Here is a 15,993-nt window from a genome sequence, read left to right as displayed (position 1 = left end):
TATAGGGGGAAATCTGCAATACCCCAGTCTGCACTGCTAGAGGGGAAGATACATGAACAACATGAAAAAACAAGGGAAGAAAATGATCCAAACAAATCTAGATTCTATAGTAATAGAATCCAATGACAGTATGTCAGAAGAAATGTCAGAAAACGACTTCAGATTATACATGATTAAGATGATTCGCGAAGCAAAGGATGAGATAAGAGAGCAAATGCAGGCAATGAATGATAATACCAATAAGCTGAAAGAGCACCTGCAGGAAGCAAAAGATCATTTCAAAAAAGAGATAGAGATTCTCAAAAACACAGACCAGAGATTCCCAGGCCTAGGAGAGCAGAAGGATCAAGACCAGAGCCCTCCAACCATAAGTTCTACAAAGCCAGTTTCATTTAGGATCTGCCCGCCAGGCCAAGATGGCCAAGAGCTGCCCTCCAGTCGTTAGCTAGGGTAGCCTGTCAATCCCGAGCCAAGGTGACACTTGGGCGGGACTTTCCAACAATCTCCCTCCTTCCCCAATTGTTTTTGTCAGCTTTTCCAGCTGCTGTGACCAAAAGACCTGATAGGAACAATCAGAGGAGGAAAAGTTTATTTGGAGCCCATGGTGTCAGAGGCATCAGTCTGTAGATGGCCACCTCCATTCCCTGGGGCTCCAGCTGAGGCCAAACGTCATGCGGCAGAGTGTGGCAGAGGAACGTGGCCCAGGACATCACATCAGGAAGCAGAGAGAGCTCCCCTCGGACAGAATATAAACCCGAGGGCAGCCCCAGCGACCCGCTCCTGCAGCCATGCCTGCCGCCTCCAGTCAGCACCCAGTTGATCCCTGACAGGAGATCAGGGCACGCTCTGCCCACTGCCCAGCGGTTCATCTCTGAACCCTCTTGCCTTGTCTCACAGGAGAGCTTCTGGGGCACGCCTCCCACCCAAACCATGACCAATGAAAGCTGGGACACCAAGAAATGAGCTGGCGCTCCTCCGAGAGGAGCCGCCCTCTCGCTCGAGGGTGCCGCTCTTCTACTAAAGCTGCTGCACACGAAGCCGGGCATCTTGCCTGAAAGCGTCTCAGGTGAAGACCCAAGAGCCCAGCAAGCAACCAGTGTCCACTAAGACCTTATCTCAGGTAGGACACGTCTCCGCAGTGGAGTCTCTCTAGACACCACGTTTCTGCAGACTCACAGGGGGACAGCAGGGCAGGGGTTCTTCTTCGGGGACACAGGAGCGACCACCCTGGGGCTCTGCTGGGAGGCAGGCCAGCCTGCTATCTCCTGCAGTGAGCTTTCATTCCCGGGCGTTGAGTGCAGGACTGAGGAACTACGAGCTGGACAAGAGCCCTGTTTCAGAGTCCTTCTGGGTGACTTCGTGGGCAATCATACTTGGTGGCGTGAGAGCAGGACAAGGCCTGACGTGTGTGCTCCCCCTGCTCCATGCATGTTTGGCTGGGCCTCCTCTGGCTGCTTCTTGACTGACAGCTGCTTGGAGGCCCCCACTACAACCCCTCCTTCCCCCTGTGCAGGGCCTGGCCTGCTGCAGAAGTGTCCACAGAGGAGGGGCCCCAAGATGTCCCCATGACGTGGCGACCAGGCCCCTCTGAAGATCGGGGACTAAGAGAGCCCAGAGTTGGCAGAGACAACGTGGCTCCTGATCGGTGCTGCTCACAAAGGCCTGAGCACACAGCCCCTCGAAGAGAGAAAACTCTCCCTTCTGCCCCCAGCCTTAGGCAACGCATCGGCGCCTCTGCAAGGACTTCTCCCTTCAGAGTCCCCTGCACGCACCGCAGGTCACGGTCATGCTGTGAGGACCTCGATAGCAATGCCAGGGGTTCGCGTTGCCCTGCCCTTTTGTCTTTATGTCCTGTAAGTTCCACCACCAGCCCTCTGACCCATGCTTAGAAGTCCCCCTGGGCCCAGCCACGGTGGTGCACACCTGTAATCCCAGTGACTCAGGAGGCTGAGGCAGGAGAATCGCAAGTTGAGGCCAGCCTGGCAACTTGGCCATCCTGCTGTTCCAGAAAGACCCTGTGGTCTGAGAGCTCAGGGAAGGGCCTTGTTCCCCTGAAATGGGCTGATTTAGGGCAAATGTCATGAGTGTAATTGTGGGGGCAAGAAATCCTCATCCTGTGGACTCATTCGGCGAATGTCCCAGAGCCCTCACTCTGTCCCAGGGTTGGGTGACACAGAGGCCACAGATGGGCACTGTTCAGGTCCTTTTGTGTATGTGTGTGGGATTTGTTTTTAATTAAAGTGTAGTTACACACAGTAAAACGTCCTCGGCTCCCCAGCCTCCCGGGCACCCCCTTCTGTACAACCTCGTGGAGGGTGTGGAGGCCCCAGGAAGAGCTCTCCCCTGGCCTGCCCTTCCCCGGCCCCCAGGCCTCCAAACCTTGAATTCATCCATGCGAGTCTGGAGCTTTCCCACCAAGCGGTCCAGCACGACATAGTGATTCTTCATTGACTCTATTTGGGTGCCCCAAATTCGCTCAAGTTCTTCTTCCTGAACAAGAAGATACAGACATCAGAGGCCTCTGCTTTAGAGGCTGCCGAGCCTGGAAGAGGCCTGAGGCCTTGAAGAGTGTGCCTGACCTGTGCACTCCAGACAGCACGCCAACAGCCACCTGGGACACGGCCACCCACCGTGGGACCCGCCCTGGCCAAATCGTCCACACTGCACACTGCCTGGTCAACCCCGCTCACTCCACGGCCCTGCAACAGCTCCAGGGCAGATGCTCTACCCAGGAGGGGTGCCGGTGAGGGAGTCAGCCTCCTGCTCACCTCCAACCATCGTCAGCTCAAGAGCTCCTCTCAGAGGGACACTGACCTTCAGCCTGGATTTCTGGAGGTTATTCATCTTTTCCTGCAGTACGTCCACAGCCGTTACAAGCTTGGAGAAGACTTCCGGGTTCACTGAAAGCAAAGGAAGGAAAGGCTGCTGGGTAGGGAGGGAGCTCCAACCACCTGCTCCTTGCAGGCAGCTAAGGCCCAGCTGCCCACAGAAGTGAGCTCAGGCGGGGCCTCAGGGTTTCCCGGCAGTCGCGCTGCTGTGCCTAGTGCACGCCCAAGCGTGTGGTGCTGGGCCTCCACCCAGGGCGCTCTGCTCCAGCATCTACTTTTCATTTTATTTTGAGGCAGGGTTTCACAAAGTTGCTGAAGCAAACTCGCGATCCCTCCCATCTCGCCTCCTCCTGAATCACTGGGGTCAGAGGCATGTAACATGGTACCTGGCTAGCAGCCACATGCTGGGATTAATTTTAATAAAGTGCTTTATTTAACCTAATATATCCCAATAATATCTCTTAAATATGTAATAAATATTTTTTTGGTACTGGGGATTGAAAAAAGTCCTTGCACTCACTGAACATATGCCACCACTGAGCGATACCCCCAGCCCCACTCCCCTAAGTCAATCTTCCCATTTTTGTTTTTGTACCAAGCCTTCAGTACCATGAAGTCCTTCGAAACTACAAAGCACTTTATGTTTTTGCGTGACTGGAGACGGAACCCTGTGCCTCATGCGTGCTAAGCAAGTGCTCTACCACTGAGTCCCACTTCCAGCCCTGCCTGATATGCCATATTCATGAGAGCCCATGAAATGTGTTATCCCAAGATTAAAAGGAGGAATTTAGCAAAAGAAGGGGAGACGGTGAAATTTTTTAAAAGTGGCCTAGATGGAGTATGGACAAGCAGCCGGAGAGGTCATAATGCATGCAAATAACAGGAGTGGGAAATGGCAGCTGGTCAGGAGAGCTTGGGCTGTTACTGCTCATTACCACCATCCTACTCTTAGCCACCCCAGTAGTCACAGACATCAGTGTGGTTCCTCTTAGCTACGTGAAGTTCCACGTTCCCCCTAAGGTCTGTGGAATAGTAGTACCCATCAGCGGTGACAGACAGGGACGTGACTTTGGTGAACTCAGTTCCTGCACGTCTCAGCATGCAGCGCTGGGGATCTAAGTGGGTCAGCGGCAGCATCCGCTGGGAAGGCAGCAGAAGTGCACCCTCGGGCTGGGATGTAGCTCAGCATTGGAGCACTTACCTAGCAGGTGTGAGGCCCTGGGCCCCACGGCTAGTACCACCCACCCACCCACCCACCCAAAAAAAAGAAGAAAGAAATTTCAGGAGCAATTTTCCTCTTTACTTGCCAATTTTAGATCCTAACAGTCCCCCTCTCCCCAGAGAATACCTCACTGTACATTCATGATAAAAGAATCACAAGAAAGAGACTAATGCCTATGCAAAGCGATGAGTGGTTAACAGCTGATCTAGATCTTACTGGGGAGCCCACAGGAAAGAGGCCAGCTGCGGGAAGGCCCAGCCCCGCTGCCCTCCTACCTAGACAGTCCAAGCGCTGCTGCAGGTTGGCTGACAGCTGGGCAAACTCCTCCCTTAGGGAGTCATGTCTGACAGGAACTTGGGCTATGTGGCTCATGGAGTACTTGACAGCCGCCTTCTTGTCCTCAGGGCTCATGGCCTGCTTGGCAACCAGCATGGCCTGTGACAGGATTGTAGTGGGAGGGATGTTGACGGTGGGCAAGTCTTCAGAATCTATCACCGAGTCTTCCAGCTCTTTCTCGGCATCAAAGGTCAATGGTTCAGTGGCCCCGCGGGAAGACCCTGCACCCAGAACATCTGAAAAGATCCCAAAGGGTCCAGAGGCAGCCAGGGTGGTGGCTACAGTAGCCAATTTGGTGGCAGGGGCATCCATGGCCTTGGCAACAGCCTTGGCTGTCTGGGCAGCTGAGTTGGCAGCCGCTGCATAGGATGCAGCAGCTGCGGCAGCAAGGGCAACGGTGTTTTTCATTTCCTGAAGGGGATCCTGGGGACCCTTCAGGTGCGCTGCTGGGGCCCCACCCCTGGGAGCCTGATCCTTGGGGGCTTCACCTCGGGGGCGGCCATCCTGAGGGCCTATCCTGTAATAGGGGTAATATTCATCCCCCTTTTCTTCCACAGTTGGGAGCTCTTGGGCCTCTGGGGTCTTGAAAAGCTGGCGTGGCCACAGTAGATGAGGCCACGATGATCCCCACTCTGTGGCTGGGGGTGGGGCCCTGGAGGGCTGCCGGGGGTCTGATGGACCTGGGCCAGGCTGGAGAAAGTCGAAGAGAGGCCAAGTGCCAGCTCCAGGCCAGCCTCTGGGTCCAGGCCCCACTCCTGGTGGTGAGGGCCACGCTCCTGGGGCAGGTCCAAGTCGAGGTTCAAACACAGGCAAAGGTGTTGGCATGAACCCAGGTGTCACACCAGGCCCCACTGCAGGCATGATTTCAGGCTCCAGCCCTGGCCTCGGCCCAGGAACAGGCCCAGGCCCGGCAACAGAGCCAGGCCCAGGAGCAGGCCCAGGCCCAGGAACAGGCCCTGGCCCAGACCAAGGCCCAGGAGCAGGGCCAGGCCCAGGAGCAGACCCAGGCCCAGACCAAGGTCCAGGAACAGGCCCAGGCCCAGACCAAGGTCCAGGAACAGGCCCAGGAGCAGTCCCAGGCCCAGACCAAGGCCCTGGAGCAGGGCCAGGCCCAGAAGCAGGTCCAGGCCAAGGTCCAGTTCCAGGCCAAAGTCCAGAAGCAGGCCTAGCAGCAGACCCAGGCCAAGGTCCAGTCCCAGGCCAAGGTCCAGTCCCAGGCCAAGGTCCAGTCCCAGGCCAAGGTCCAGTCTCAGGCCAAAGTCCAGTTCCAGGCCAAGGTCCAGGAGCAGGCCAAGGCCCAGGAGCAGAAACAGGAGTAGGCCCAGGAGTAGGCCCAGGAGCAGGAGCAGAAACAGGAGTAGGCTCAGGAACAGGAGCAGGCCCAGGCCCAGGAGTAGGCCCAGGAGCAGGAACAGGCCCAGGCCCAGGAGCAGGCCCAGGCCCAGGAGCAGGAACAGGAGCAGGCCCAGGAGCAGGAACAGGAGCCAGCCCAGGCCTAGGAGCAGGAGCAGGAGCAGGCCCAGGCCCAGGTCTAGGAGCAGGAGCAGGAGCCAGTCCAGGCCTAGGAGCAGGAGCAGGTCCAGGCCTAGGAGCAGGAAAAGGCCCAGGGCCAGACCCAGGTGTGCGAGCCTGAGGTTGGCCTGGCCCCTGGACACTGCTGCGTAGAACTGCCTGGGCAGGCTCTTGGCCTGAGAGGAGCTGGGGGACTGGAGAGTGCCAGGCGGTCTGCTGGAGGCTGGGGTCTTGCATGGGCCCTGAGACAGGGGCGTGAGACAAGGGCTCCACCTGGGCCAGGGCAGCCTCTGGAAGCTGGTCTGTGGTCTGCCCCTGGTTGGACGTCTCCAGTTCCGGGGAAGCGGCTTCCTGTGAAAGAGGGGCTGAAGAGGCTGAGCCGACTTCCCATACCCCCTCCCCTTCTCCTCCTGTCCCTCCACTCACCGGTGTGAACATGGCCTCGTGGAGGCCGCTCCAGAGCACCACTTCCTCAGCTTTGGGGAGAGTGTGAATCTTGTTCTGGAGAGAAGCCTGTGGAGTAGGGTGGGCAGTTCAGGTGTGAGCTGGGGGTCCCAGCCCTCCAGGGGCTCACCAGCCACAGCGCCCTCCTCATTTACAGAGAAACCCTCCCACCTGCTCTGCCCCCGGCCCCCAGGCAGGGAGGACGGGAGCCCCAGCCCTCACCATTTCATGCTGCAGCGTACTCATCTTCCGGCACTGCACTTTCAAGTCCTCAGAGAAGAGGTCCATTTTTTCTGGGCATATCTGTGAAATGAGTTGAGTCTGTGGGCTGGGGGCCAGGTTCTGAGCCCAGTCCCGTTGCTTCCTGCAACGCTAGATGACTAAGAGCTTAAGAAGGATGAAGAGTTCCCAGGGAAGGAAAAGGGGTGCCAGAGGGTCTACTGACAAGTTTAGGAAATGATGGATGAAAAAGCATTCAATAGATTTCTGTACTGTCGGACTTAGCAGAGCCTTGAATGGGCAAAAAAAAGCAAATTAAGAATCTCCAAGAGGCTGGGCATGGTGGCACACACCTATAATCCCAGTGGCTCTGAGGCTGAGGTTGGAGGATTGTGAGTTTAAAGCTAGTCTCAGCAACTTACTGAGGTCCTATGCAACTTAGCAAGACCCTGTCTCAAAATTAAAAAAAAAAAAAAAAAAATCAAAAACATGGGCTGGGGTTAAGCGTCCCTGGGTTCAATCCCCAACACAAAAAAAAAAAAAAAAAAAAAGAAAAGAAAAGAAAAGAAAAAGAAAAAGAAATTCCGAGGAGTGGGCCTCAGCATTGTTTCTCAAACAGTTGGTCCAAGGAGTACTTTTCAGCATCCCATAGCATTGCTTCCTGGCACTGCCCTTCTACTCAGGTAGAATCTACCCCATCCGAGATTGAAGTTCACATGCATACAGCAGCCTATGAATCAGGCGATACACTGAGTCATGTTATCTGGAGCAGGTGGCCTAACCTCAGCCACAGCACTGGCCCGGAGGTGTGGAGACCTGGCTTCTGACTCCACCTAGACCAGGGGAAGCTGCCTCAGGCTTTAGGGATTCCATGTCCTTCCTTGTCATGGTAGGGACTAGAACAGACTTGGACTGATGACTCGGACCTACAGAAGGAGCTAGTATGTGTGCCTGTAGTAGGTTCATTCTGCTTTTCAGTGCAGACAGAGCTTTCAACAGAAGGAAAAGGTGTCCTCTTTCTGCTAGGTTGAGGGAGTGCAGCCTGGAGTTTCTAGGAGTGGGGAGTCCTTGCCTGAAAATGAAGCCAACCCAGAAGCAGGCATCCCTGAGAGATGTCAGCGTTGTTGAGTGCCTACACTGGCCATAGCTGAAGGTATCCCTGGACTTTTTAGTAAATGAGAATAAATTCTATGATTTTTCCCAAGTCAGGATGAATTAGGTGTCTGCCACTTACAACTGATGTCCTAACACAGTGGGGAGAGGAGCACCAAGGGGTCACAGAGAGCTCGGAAGGACAGGCCAAGGGCTGGGCCAGGCAGATTCCCTTCTTCTTCCCTTTTGGCTGCCTTCTTTGACCAAGAACAGGCTTTCTAGGCTTTCCTTCTTGCCTGGACCACCAGACATGTGACCAGCATGGCCAGTGTAGAGGATGCAGGGGAGAAATTACCTTTTCAAACAAATCCTTCATCATGTCCACATCCTTCCTGAGGGTTTCGATGGTGACCTTGAGTGTGTAAAGGTCAGTGAGCAAATCCTGCAGGGTCCCCATGGACTGAAAAGGAAAAGGAGGAGAAACCGTGAAGTTGGGTGGCTGCAGCAGAAGGCAAGTGAAGTATGAAGATTTCTGGTGGCAGCAGGGTCCTGGGGGTCACCCTGGCTCTTCCACAGCCGAGGCTGAAGGTACCCAGAGACCAGCAAGTGATACTCAAGACTACAGTGCTCCAGCCCCAGGCAGCCTGGGCGGGAAAGAGCTGTCTCTGTGTTACCAGAAGCATCTCCTGCCCTTCCCTGTTCAATATTTGTCAGCAGGAAAGCTATCAAAGGAGGAAGCAGGCTGGTTCCTGGGGGAGAGCCCATGGTGAATCAGAGTCAAGGGAGAAATGACTAGATTTACTTTTTAATTTTTTTCTTTAGAAGTGGGGAATAAACCCAGGGGTATTATACCACATAGTCACATCCCCAGCCCTTTTTACTTTTAATTTTGAATCAGGTTCTCACTAATTTGCTTAGGGTCTCGCTAAATTGCTGAGGCTGACTTTGAATTTGAGATCCTCTTGCCTCAGCCTCCCGAGTTTCTGGGATTCCTGGTGTGCACCACCACACCTGGCCTGGATTTACATTTTGAAAAGATCTCTCTGGATGCATGTGGAGATGCTCTGGAGGGCAAGAGGGGACACCAGGGGCTCAGTGTGATGAGACTTCCAGGCTAAACTGACAGTTGCAAGGCAGGGCTCGAAGCTCAGCTGCACAGTTGACTTGGGCTGTCACCATGTCTGTAGGTTTTAGATTCCTCAAGCATAGAATGGATATGGGAGAAAAAGTGATAGGGTGAGGGCTGGGGATAGAGCTCAGTGGGTAGAGTGCTTTGTTTGCAAGCACAGGGCCCTGGGTTCAATCCCCAGCACCACACACACAAAAAAAAAAAGTGTATAAAGAGCCTTGTGCTAGGCATTCAGATAACAAATAGCAAAGTGGCAGAAGTCAGTCCTAATCGATAATTACATTAAGTATAAATGTTTTAAATGTTCAGTTAAAAGGTAGAGACTGGAAGAATGGATGAGAAAACATAGTCCTAGCTGGGTGCAGTGGCACACACCTGTAATCTAAGCAGCTTGGGAGGCTGAGGCAGGAAGATCAAAGTTCAAAGCCAGCCTCAGTAACTTGGTGGGACCCTATCTCAAAATAAAATAAAATAATGGCCGGGGTGTATCTGAGTGGTGGAGTGCCCTGTGTTCAACTGCCAGAACCACCAAAAAAGCAGGAGGAGGAGGAGGAGGAAGAAAAAGGATGAAAGAGAAATAGACAATTTTAAAAAGCACAGTTGGAGGCTACAATACCCCATATCTAATGCAGGACAAAACAACTAGACAGAAGATCAACAAAGAAACAGAAAACTGAACAACACTATAAACCAACCAGACACCAACAGATATCTACAGAACACTCTGACAATGGCAGATACGCATTCTTCCCAGGCACACAAAGAGCACTATCCAGGGCAGATCACGGCAGGAATTTTTAAAGGACTAGAACCAGTGTATGTGTTGACCATAGTGGAATTAAATTAGAAATCAACAAAAGAAACTTGGAAATTCATAGGTGTGTGAAAATGAACACTCTTCTAAATTACAGTGGGCTCTAGAAGAAGCCACTGAAGAAATCAGGAAATACTCTGAGGTGAACTGAAAGCAGGGCACATCACACCAAAACTTACAGGCTGAAGCTAATGCGATGCTCAGAGAGAAATCCATAGTGGTAAGTAGCCACACCATGAAGGAAAACCTCAAATCAACAGGCTCACATTGCAAGACACCAGAACAGAGAAGGCAAATTAAACTCAAATAAACAGAAGAAAGGGAATAATGAAAATACAGTGGGAATTAATGAAATACAAAAGAGAAAAATCAGTAAAACTGACAGACTTTTTAGCTAGATGGACCAAGAAAAAGACAGACTCAAATTATTAGAATCAGAAGTGAAAGAGAAGACATTTCTATTGGCTCGACAGAAATAAAAATGAACACGTTCCTAGGAAGACACAAACTACCAAAATAAACTCAAAAAGAAATATAAAACGTGAACGGACCTATAACAAGTGACAAGACTGAAGTAATATTAAAAAGTAAATACTCGTCAAGGTTCAGACCCAGATGGCCTTACCACTGACTTCCAAAAAACATGTACAGAATTAATACCAATTCTTCACAAATTTTTCCAAAAATCAGAAGGAACACTTCCAAAGTGATTCAATGAGGCCAGCATTACACTGATACCAAATGCAAAGACACAAGAAGAAAAGAAAACTGGAATACAGACACAAAAATTCTCAAGAAAACACTAGCATACTGGGTCCGACAACATATAAAAAGAAATACATACCATGGCCATGGTGGATTAATCCCAGAGATTCCATTAATTCAACATCCAAAAATGAATTAATGTAATATATCACATCAATAAGAAACATGCTACCAATTAAAAAATGCACAATTATCTCAAGTGACACAGAGAAGGCATTTGATAAAATCCAACATACTGACGTGAGAAAAACACAGTAAACTGGGCGTGGTGGTGCAATTCCAGCAACTCAGGAGGCTGAGGCAGAAGGATCGAAAACTGGAGGCTAGCCTTGGCAACTTAGCAAGACCCTGTCTCAAATAATTAAAAGGGATGGGATGTAGCTCAGTGGTGAAGTGCTCCTGGGTTCAGTCTCCAGTAACAAAAAGAAAACAAAACAATAACAACAAAAAAAACAATACTCAGTAAACCAGGACAGAACAGAACTTCCTCCACTGGATAAGGAACATTTACCAAAGACCCAGAGTCCAAGGTCCAAGCGTAGCCCAGCAGCAGAGCCCTTGCCTAACATGTACAAGGCCCTGGGTTCAATCCCCAGTATCTTAGAAAAGAAGAAGAATTCTGTGTGGTACTGGCACAAGGATGGACAAACAGATCAATGGATCAATGGAGTAAAACTGAGCCCAGAAATAAACCCACACATCTATAGTCAACTGATTTTCAACACATGCATCAAGATGATCCAGTGAGGGAGGAAAGAATCATCTGCTGGTCAGAGTGTGGCTCAGTGGCAGAGCATTTGCCTAGAGTGTGTGAGGCACTGGATTCAATCCTTAGCACTGCATAAAAATATACAAATACAATAAAGGCATGCTGTCCAGAGAGAACTACAAAATAAAATTTATGAAAAAGAAAAGAATCATCTGTTGCATAAACAGCACTGGGACAAAGTAGCCGTCACCGTGGCATCTGGTTGTGGTCCCAGGTACCTGGGAGGCTAGGCTAGGAGGACCACTTGAGAGCAGGTGTTCATGGTCAGCCCAGGGACACTAATGTTCACAGCAGGGCTACGCATAATAAACTAATAAGCCCAAATGTCCATTAATCAGTACGCTAAATGTGGCATACCCAGACAGCAGAATATCATTTGATAATAAAATAATAAAGTTTTAAAGTGCCGCGATAGGTGAACCTTAAAAATCTCATGGTAAAATGAAAGATTGGGAGCTCAAAGTGGGCGTGAGCAGGGAGTCACTGCTAGGGTTGAGGGGTTTCCTTTTTTCTGGGTTATTGAAAAATGTCCTAAAATTAGACCATGGTGCAAGCCGCTCGGCTCTGCAATACCCTAGAAATGCGTGAATTTTCTGGTAAGTGAAATATCTCAATAAAGGGGTAAAAACAGCATTTGTGTTTCAGAAACAATGGGGGGAATTTCAACACTGTCTGTGTACAGTTAGGAGTTACTGCTAATTTTGTTGGGAGTGGCAGTGGTATTATGGGATGGGTTTTACAAGTCCTCGTTTGCTTAAGACAGAAAATGTTCCTCAGAAAGACCTACAATGTGGAGACCGCCACAGATCTGCTGGTGCTTCCTCTCTCCTCCAATCTCCCAGGGGTAGCCGCGGGCCAAATATCCTGAGGAGTTACCCCCAACCCACAGATAAGGGCCTGGCAAGGCCCAGAAAATTTAAGAACCCTTCGGGTTGCCCCATGGGAAGAGGGCCCACGAAAAGAGAAAGGCTCTTTTCTTTCTCGGGGCTCTGTTCTCCCGCGTATGCACACCCAGCCCAGACCCTAGCATGCCCACATGCCCTCGGCTCCTGTTCTAGGGAAAAGGACAGCAGGAGAACCCTGGGGGGAAGGGTCAAGGTCTTTTCTCAACCAGAGCCTCTGCCCAGGGACCTCAGGGCTTCAGTGGAGCTGAGAAAGCTGTCCTTCCCGAAGGCGAACTGTGGCATGTGCATGTGGTGCCTGGTGCAGCACTGCAGCCTCGCCTACCTAAACACATTCTCCTTCTTTTTCATCCTCTCTGGCTTTTAGAACGCTGGGCCTGCTGGGCATGCCTGTAATCCCAACAGCTCAGGTGGCTGAGTCAGGAGGATCCCGAGTTCAAAGCCAGCCTCAGCAATTTATCAAGGCATTAAGCAACTCAGCGAGACACTGTCTCTAATAATACCTGTACGCGCGTGCGTACACACACACACACACACACACACACACACACACACACACATAAAGGGCTAGGGGTGTGGCTCAGTGGTTAGGCATCCCTGGGTTCAATCCCCAGTACCAAAATCAAACAAACAAAAATGCTGGTCTTGTTGGGCCCAGTGGAGCACCCCTGTAATCCCAGCAACTCAGGAGGCTGAGGCGGGAAGATAGCAAGTTCAAAGCCAGCCTCAGCAACGTAGCAAGGTCCTAAGCAACTTAGTAAGTCTCTAAGTTGTCTCAAAATAAAATATAAAAAGGGCTGGGGATGTGACTCAGTGGTAACGTGCTTGCCTGGCATGCATGAGGCCCTTGGTTCAAATTCCCCAGTCCAAAAAAAAAAAAGAAGAGAAGCAGGAGAGAACGCTTTTGAAAAAGAGGATTAATATCCAGAATATATAAAGAATTCAAAAAATTTAACACTAAAAACCCAATGGGCAAATGAACAGACATTTCTCAAAAGAAAAAATACAAATGGCCAACAAATACATGAAAAAATGTTCAACATTGTCAGCAATTAGGGAAATGCACACCAGTCAGAATGGCGATCATCAAGAATACAAATAATGATAAGTGCTCGCGAGGATGTGGACAAAAAGGAACACTTTTACACTGTTGGTGGGACTATTAATTAGTATAACCACTATAGAAATCAATATGGAAGCTCCTCAAAAGACTAAGCATGGAACCACTTTGTGACCCAGCTATCCCACTCCTCAGTTTTATCCTAAAGAATTAAAGTCATCATATTACAGTGATGCATGCATACCTATGTTTATAGCAGCACGATGCACAAGAGCCAAACTATGGAACCAAACTTGGTCTCTACTACTAGATGAATGGATAAAGGAAATGTCACACACACACACACACACACACACACACACACACAATGGAGTCTTATTCAGCCATAAAGAAAAAGAAAAATGAAATTATGTCATTTGCAGAAAAATGGAAGGAACTAGAGAACGTCACATTAAGTGAAATAAGCCAAACTCAGCAGACCCAGGTAGGGGAAGCTGGGGAGAAAAAAGAAAAGGAAAGGTGCTGGTGTGTGGGAATGCCATGGAAACCAAAGGGAGGTCAGTAGAGAAAAGGGACCAGGCGGAGGGCAGAGGGAGGGGAAGGAAAAACCAGGAACGACATTGGCCAAATTCTATCACTATATTGTGTGCACGTACAAATAGGTGGGTGTGGGAAGCCATCCTTACCTAGCAGGTTCAGACGGGGTCGAGCCTCGAGACGCAGAGGCCCGACTGCCCGGAACTGACAGACCGGAGAGTCTGTCCCAGATTGCCGGGGGCCTGTGGCGCTGTGGCAGTGGTTCCCTGCCTGCTTCTGAGATATTCCCCCTAAGAAAATGGCTCCCCTAACTCCATCCCACCCTGTCCGTCACAGAAGAAGCCCCTCCTGGTCTTGGTCCCCTTTACTGTGTGACTATAAGATAAAGGAGAGCTGGGCCACTTCATGTTGTTAGAGGCCAGAGCTGGTGTGGCCCGACCTGTCATGCCCCTCTCATTTAAAAAGAGTATTGGCTCTTGTGTGTTTATTGAGTAGATAAGTTTATGGGTAAATGATTGATTTATAGCCACCACCGTCCTCCAGCAGTTAACCCTTTTCTTATCCACGCAGGACGTGCCTGAGACACCTCTACGGGTAACAACAAATCCTACCAATGTATACAACCACAATGCACCAGAAAATATATGTGTGTGTGTGTGTGTGTGTGTGTGTGTGTGTATGCAGAAAGTGGGGCTTGGGATTTAGCTTAGTGGTAAAGTGTCCCTGGGCCCAATCTCCAGTATCCCCCCGCCACAAAAAAATAATAATGCTATCTCAGGCTAGAGCCCAGTACAAAAGCCTTAAGGGGCCCAATAAGGGGGTCCAAAGCAAATACCACCCCAGACAGTCAGCTAGCTAGCCACATCCAGAGCTGTGGGAAATTGGGATGCTAACATCACCTCCCAGGGAGACTTTTTTTCATCACCAGGGATTGAACCCAGGCCACGGCACATGCAGAGTATGTGTTCCGCCACCGAGCCGCATCCCAGTGCCTTCACAGCACCTTGGGAACTTTGGGAAGGTCAACACTATTGCCGAGTGTTCATTTTGTTATGGTTTGGGTGTGAGGTTTCCCCACTTGGAACCACAGAAAGCTCCTGTGTTCCTGCAAGAAGTCAGAGGTGAAAAGAGAGCCGTAACCTCATCCATCCATCCTAGTTTGAATGAACTGACTAGGCAGGTGAGGTGTGGCTGGAGGCACTGGTCACTGGGGACTTGCCCTGGAAGGGTGCATCTTCCCTGTGGCTCCTTCCCCTCTATTTCCTTGCTGCCATTAGGGGAGCAGCTTCCCTCCGCCATGCCCTCCCCCTGTGTTGGGCTGCCTCACCTTGGGCCCAGAGCAATGGAGTTGACCATCTATGGATTGAGCCCTCTGAAATCATGAACCAAAATAAACATTTCCTCCTCTATAGTGTCCTTGGTTATTTTTGGTCACAGGGACGCAAAACTGACTAAAACAATGATTATTAGGCCCTGATTCTCTAAAACTCCAATGTATCTTCAACACATTTAAGCAAGGATATGAAATACTTGACAACCAGTTGAAACGTAAATGCATTTTAATCTGTGTGACACGCAGCAGGTGCCCTGATCGTTGGAGAACAGAACAGGAATGGAGTTCTGAAATAACAGGTGGGACCCACAACTTTACAGAAGCAGGGTTAGACAGAACAGTCTTAATAATAGCGTGCAGCATCCTTCATTTTTCCTGTGATGCTGGCCACCAGGGATTATCATTACAGATGAAAAACCAAGGCCTCAATCAGGCAGGCAGGGGCCTCTCAAGCTGCTTCACCTCCAACGGGTAGGAACCCAGTCAGGGAGGAACCTGGGTATATGCAGTTCTGGAAAGGCTCACTAGGGGGAGCTGGTGCACAGCCACCAAAGGACAAACGGTTTCCTCTGCAACTAGCTGGAGCTTAGAGACCAGACACCAGGCTGAGATGGGAGCCTCCCTTTTTGTTTTTGATCTATTTTTTCCTTGGTCCTTTTTCTTGGATTGAACCCAGGGTGTTCTACCACTAAGTCATGTCCCCAATCTTTGTTATTCTTTCCTTTGAGACAGGGTCTCACTAAATAGCCTGGGCTGGCCTGAACTCATGATCCTCCTACCTCAGGCTCCTGAGTTACTGGGATTACAGACGTGCACCACTTATAATACGGAAGTCTCATCTGGCATTGTCTGGAGGAAACACGGGATGCTGCTGGTGCTGCCCGACATTTTGCAATACACGGGACACAAGCCACAGGGAATTACTCAGCCCAGATGTCAACAATGCTGAGAAGCCTTGCAATCTAATTCTTAATAACGACTTGCACCAAATCTGGTGGTGTCGACCAATGGTGCCCATCCTTGGGCCATGC

The 15,993-nt window shown here is 50.5% G+C and overlaps 1 protein-coding gene across 3 annotated transcripts in view; it reads right to left on the bottom strand.

The window, feature by feature from the left end:
• LOC306649911 (uncharacterized protein C16orf96) overlaps positions 1-15,993 on the bottom strand; it is a 47,052-nt gene that overhangs the window by 26,203 nt on the left and 4,856 nt on the right. For 2 of the 3 annotated variants that reach the window (XM_079121372.1, XM_079121373.1), the window contains exons 2-8: positions 8,009-8,113; positions 6,565-6,645; positions 6,325-6,411; positions 6,172-6,249; positions 4,326-4,485; positions 2,815-2,900; positions 2,380-2,490 (exon numbers count right to left, since the gene is read on the bottom strand). In XM_079121372.1, coding sequence (XP_078977498.1) covers positions 2,380-2,490; positions 2,815-2,900; positions 4,326-4,485; positions 6,172-6,249; positions 6,325-6,411; positions 6,565-6,645; positions 8,009-8,113 — 708 coding nt within the window. The remainder of the gene's footprint in view (positions 1-2,379; positions 2,491-2,814; positions 2,901-4,325; positions 4,486-6,171; positions 6,250-6,324; positions 6,412-6,564; positions 6,646-8,008; positions 8,114-15,993) is intronic. The other variant, XM_079121374.1, reaches the window with a different exon arrangement.

Source organism: Sciurus vulgaris (genome assembly GCF_902686455.1).
Source record: "Sciurus vulgaris genome assembly, chromosome: 18".
In the NCBI taxonomy this organism is placed as follows: domain Eukaryota; kingdom Metazoa; phylum Chordata; class Mammalia; order Rodentia; family Sciuridae; genus Sciurus; species Sciurus vulgaris.
Note: the sequence above shows the minus strand (reverse complement) of the source record. Positions and strands in the feature narration are given on the sequence as shown.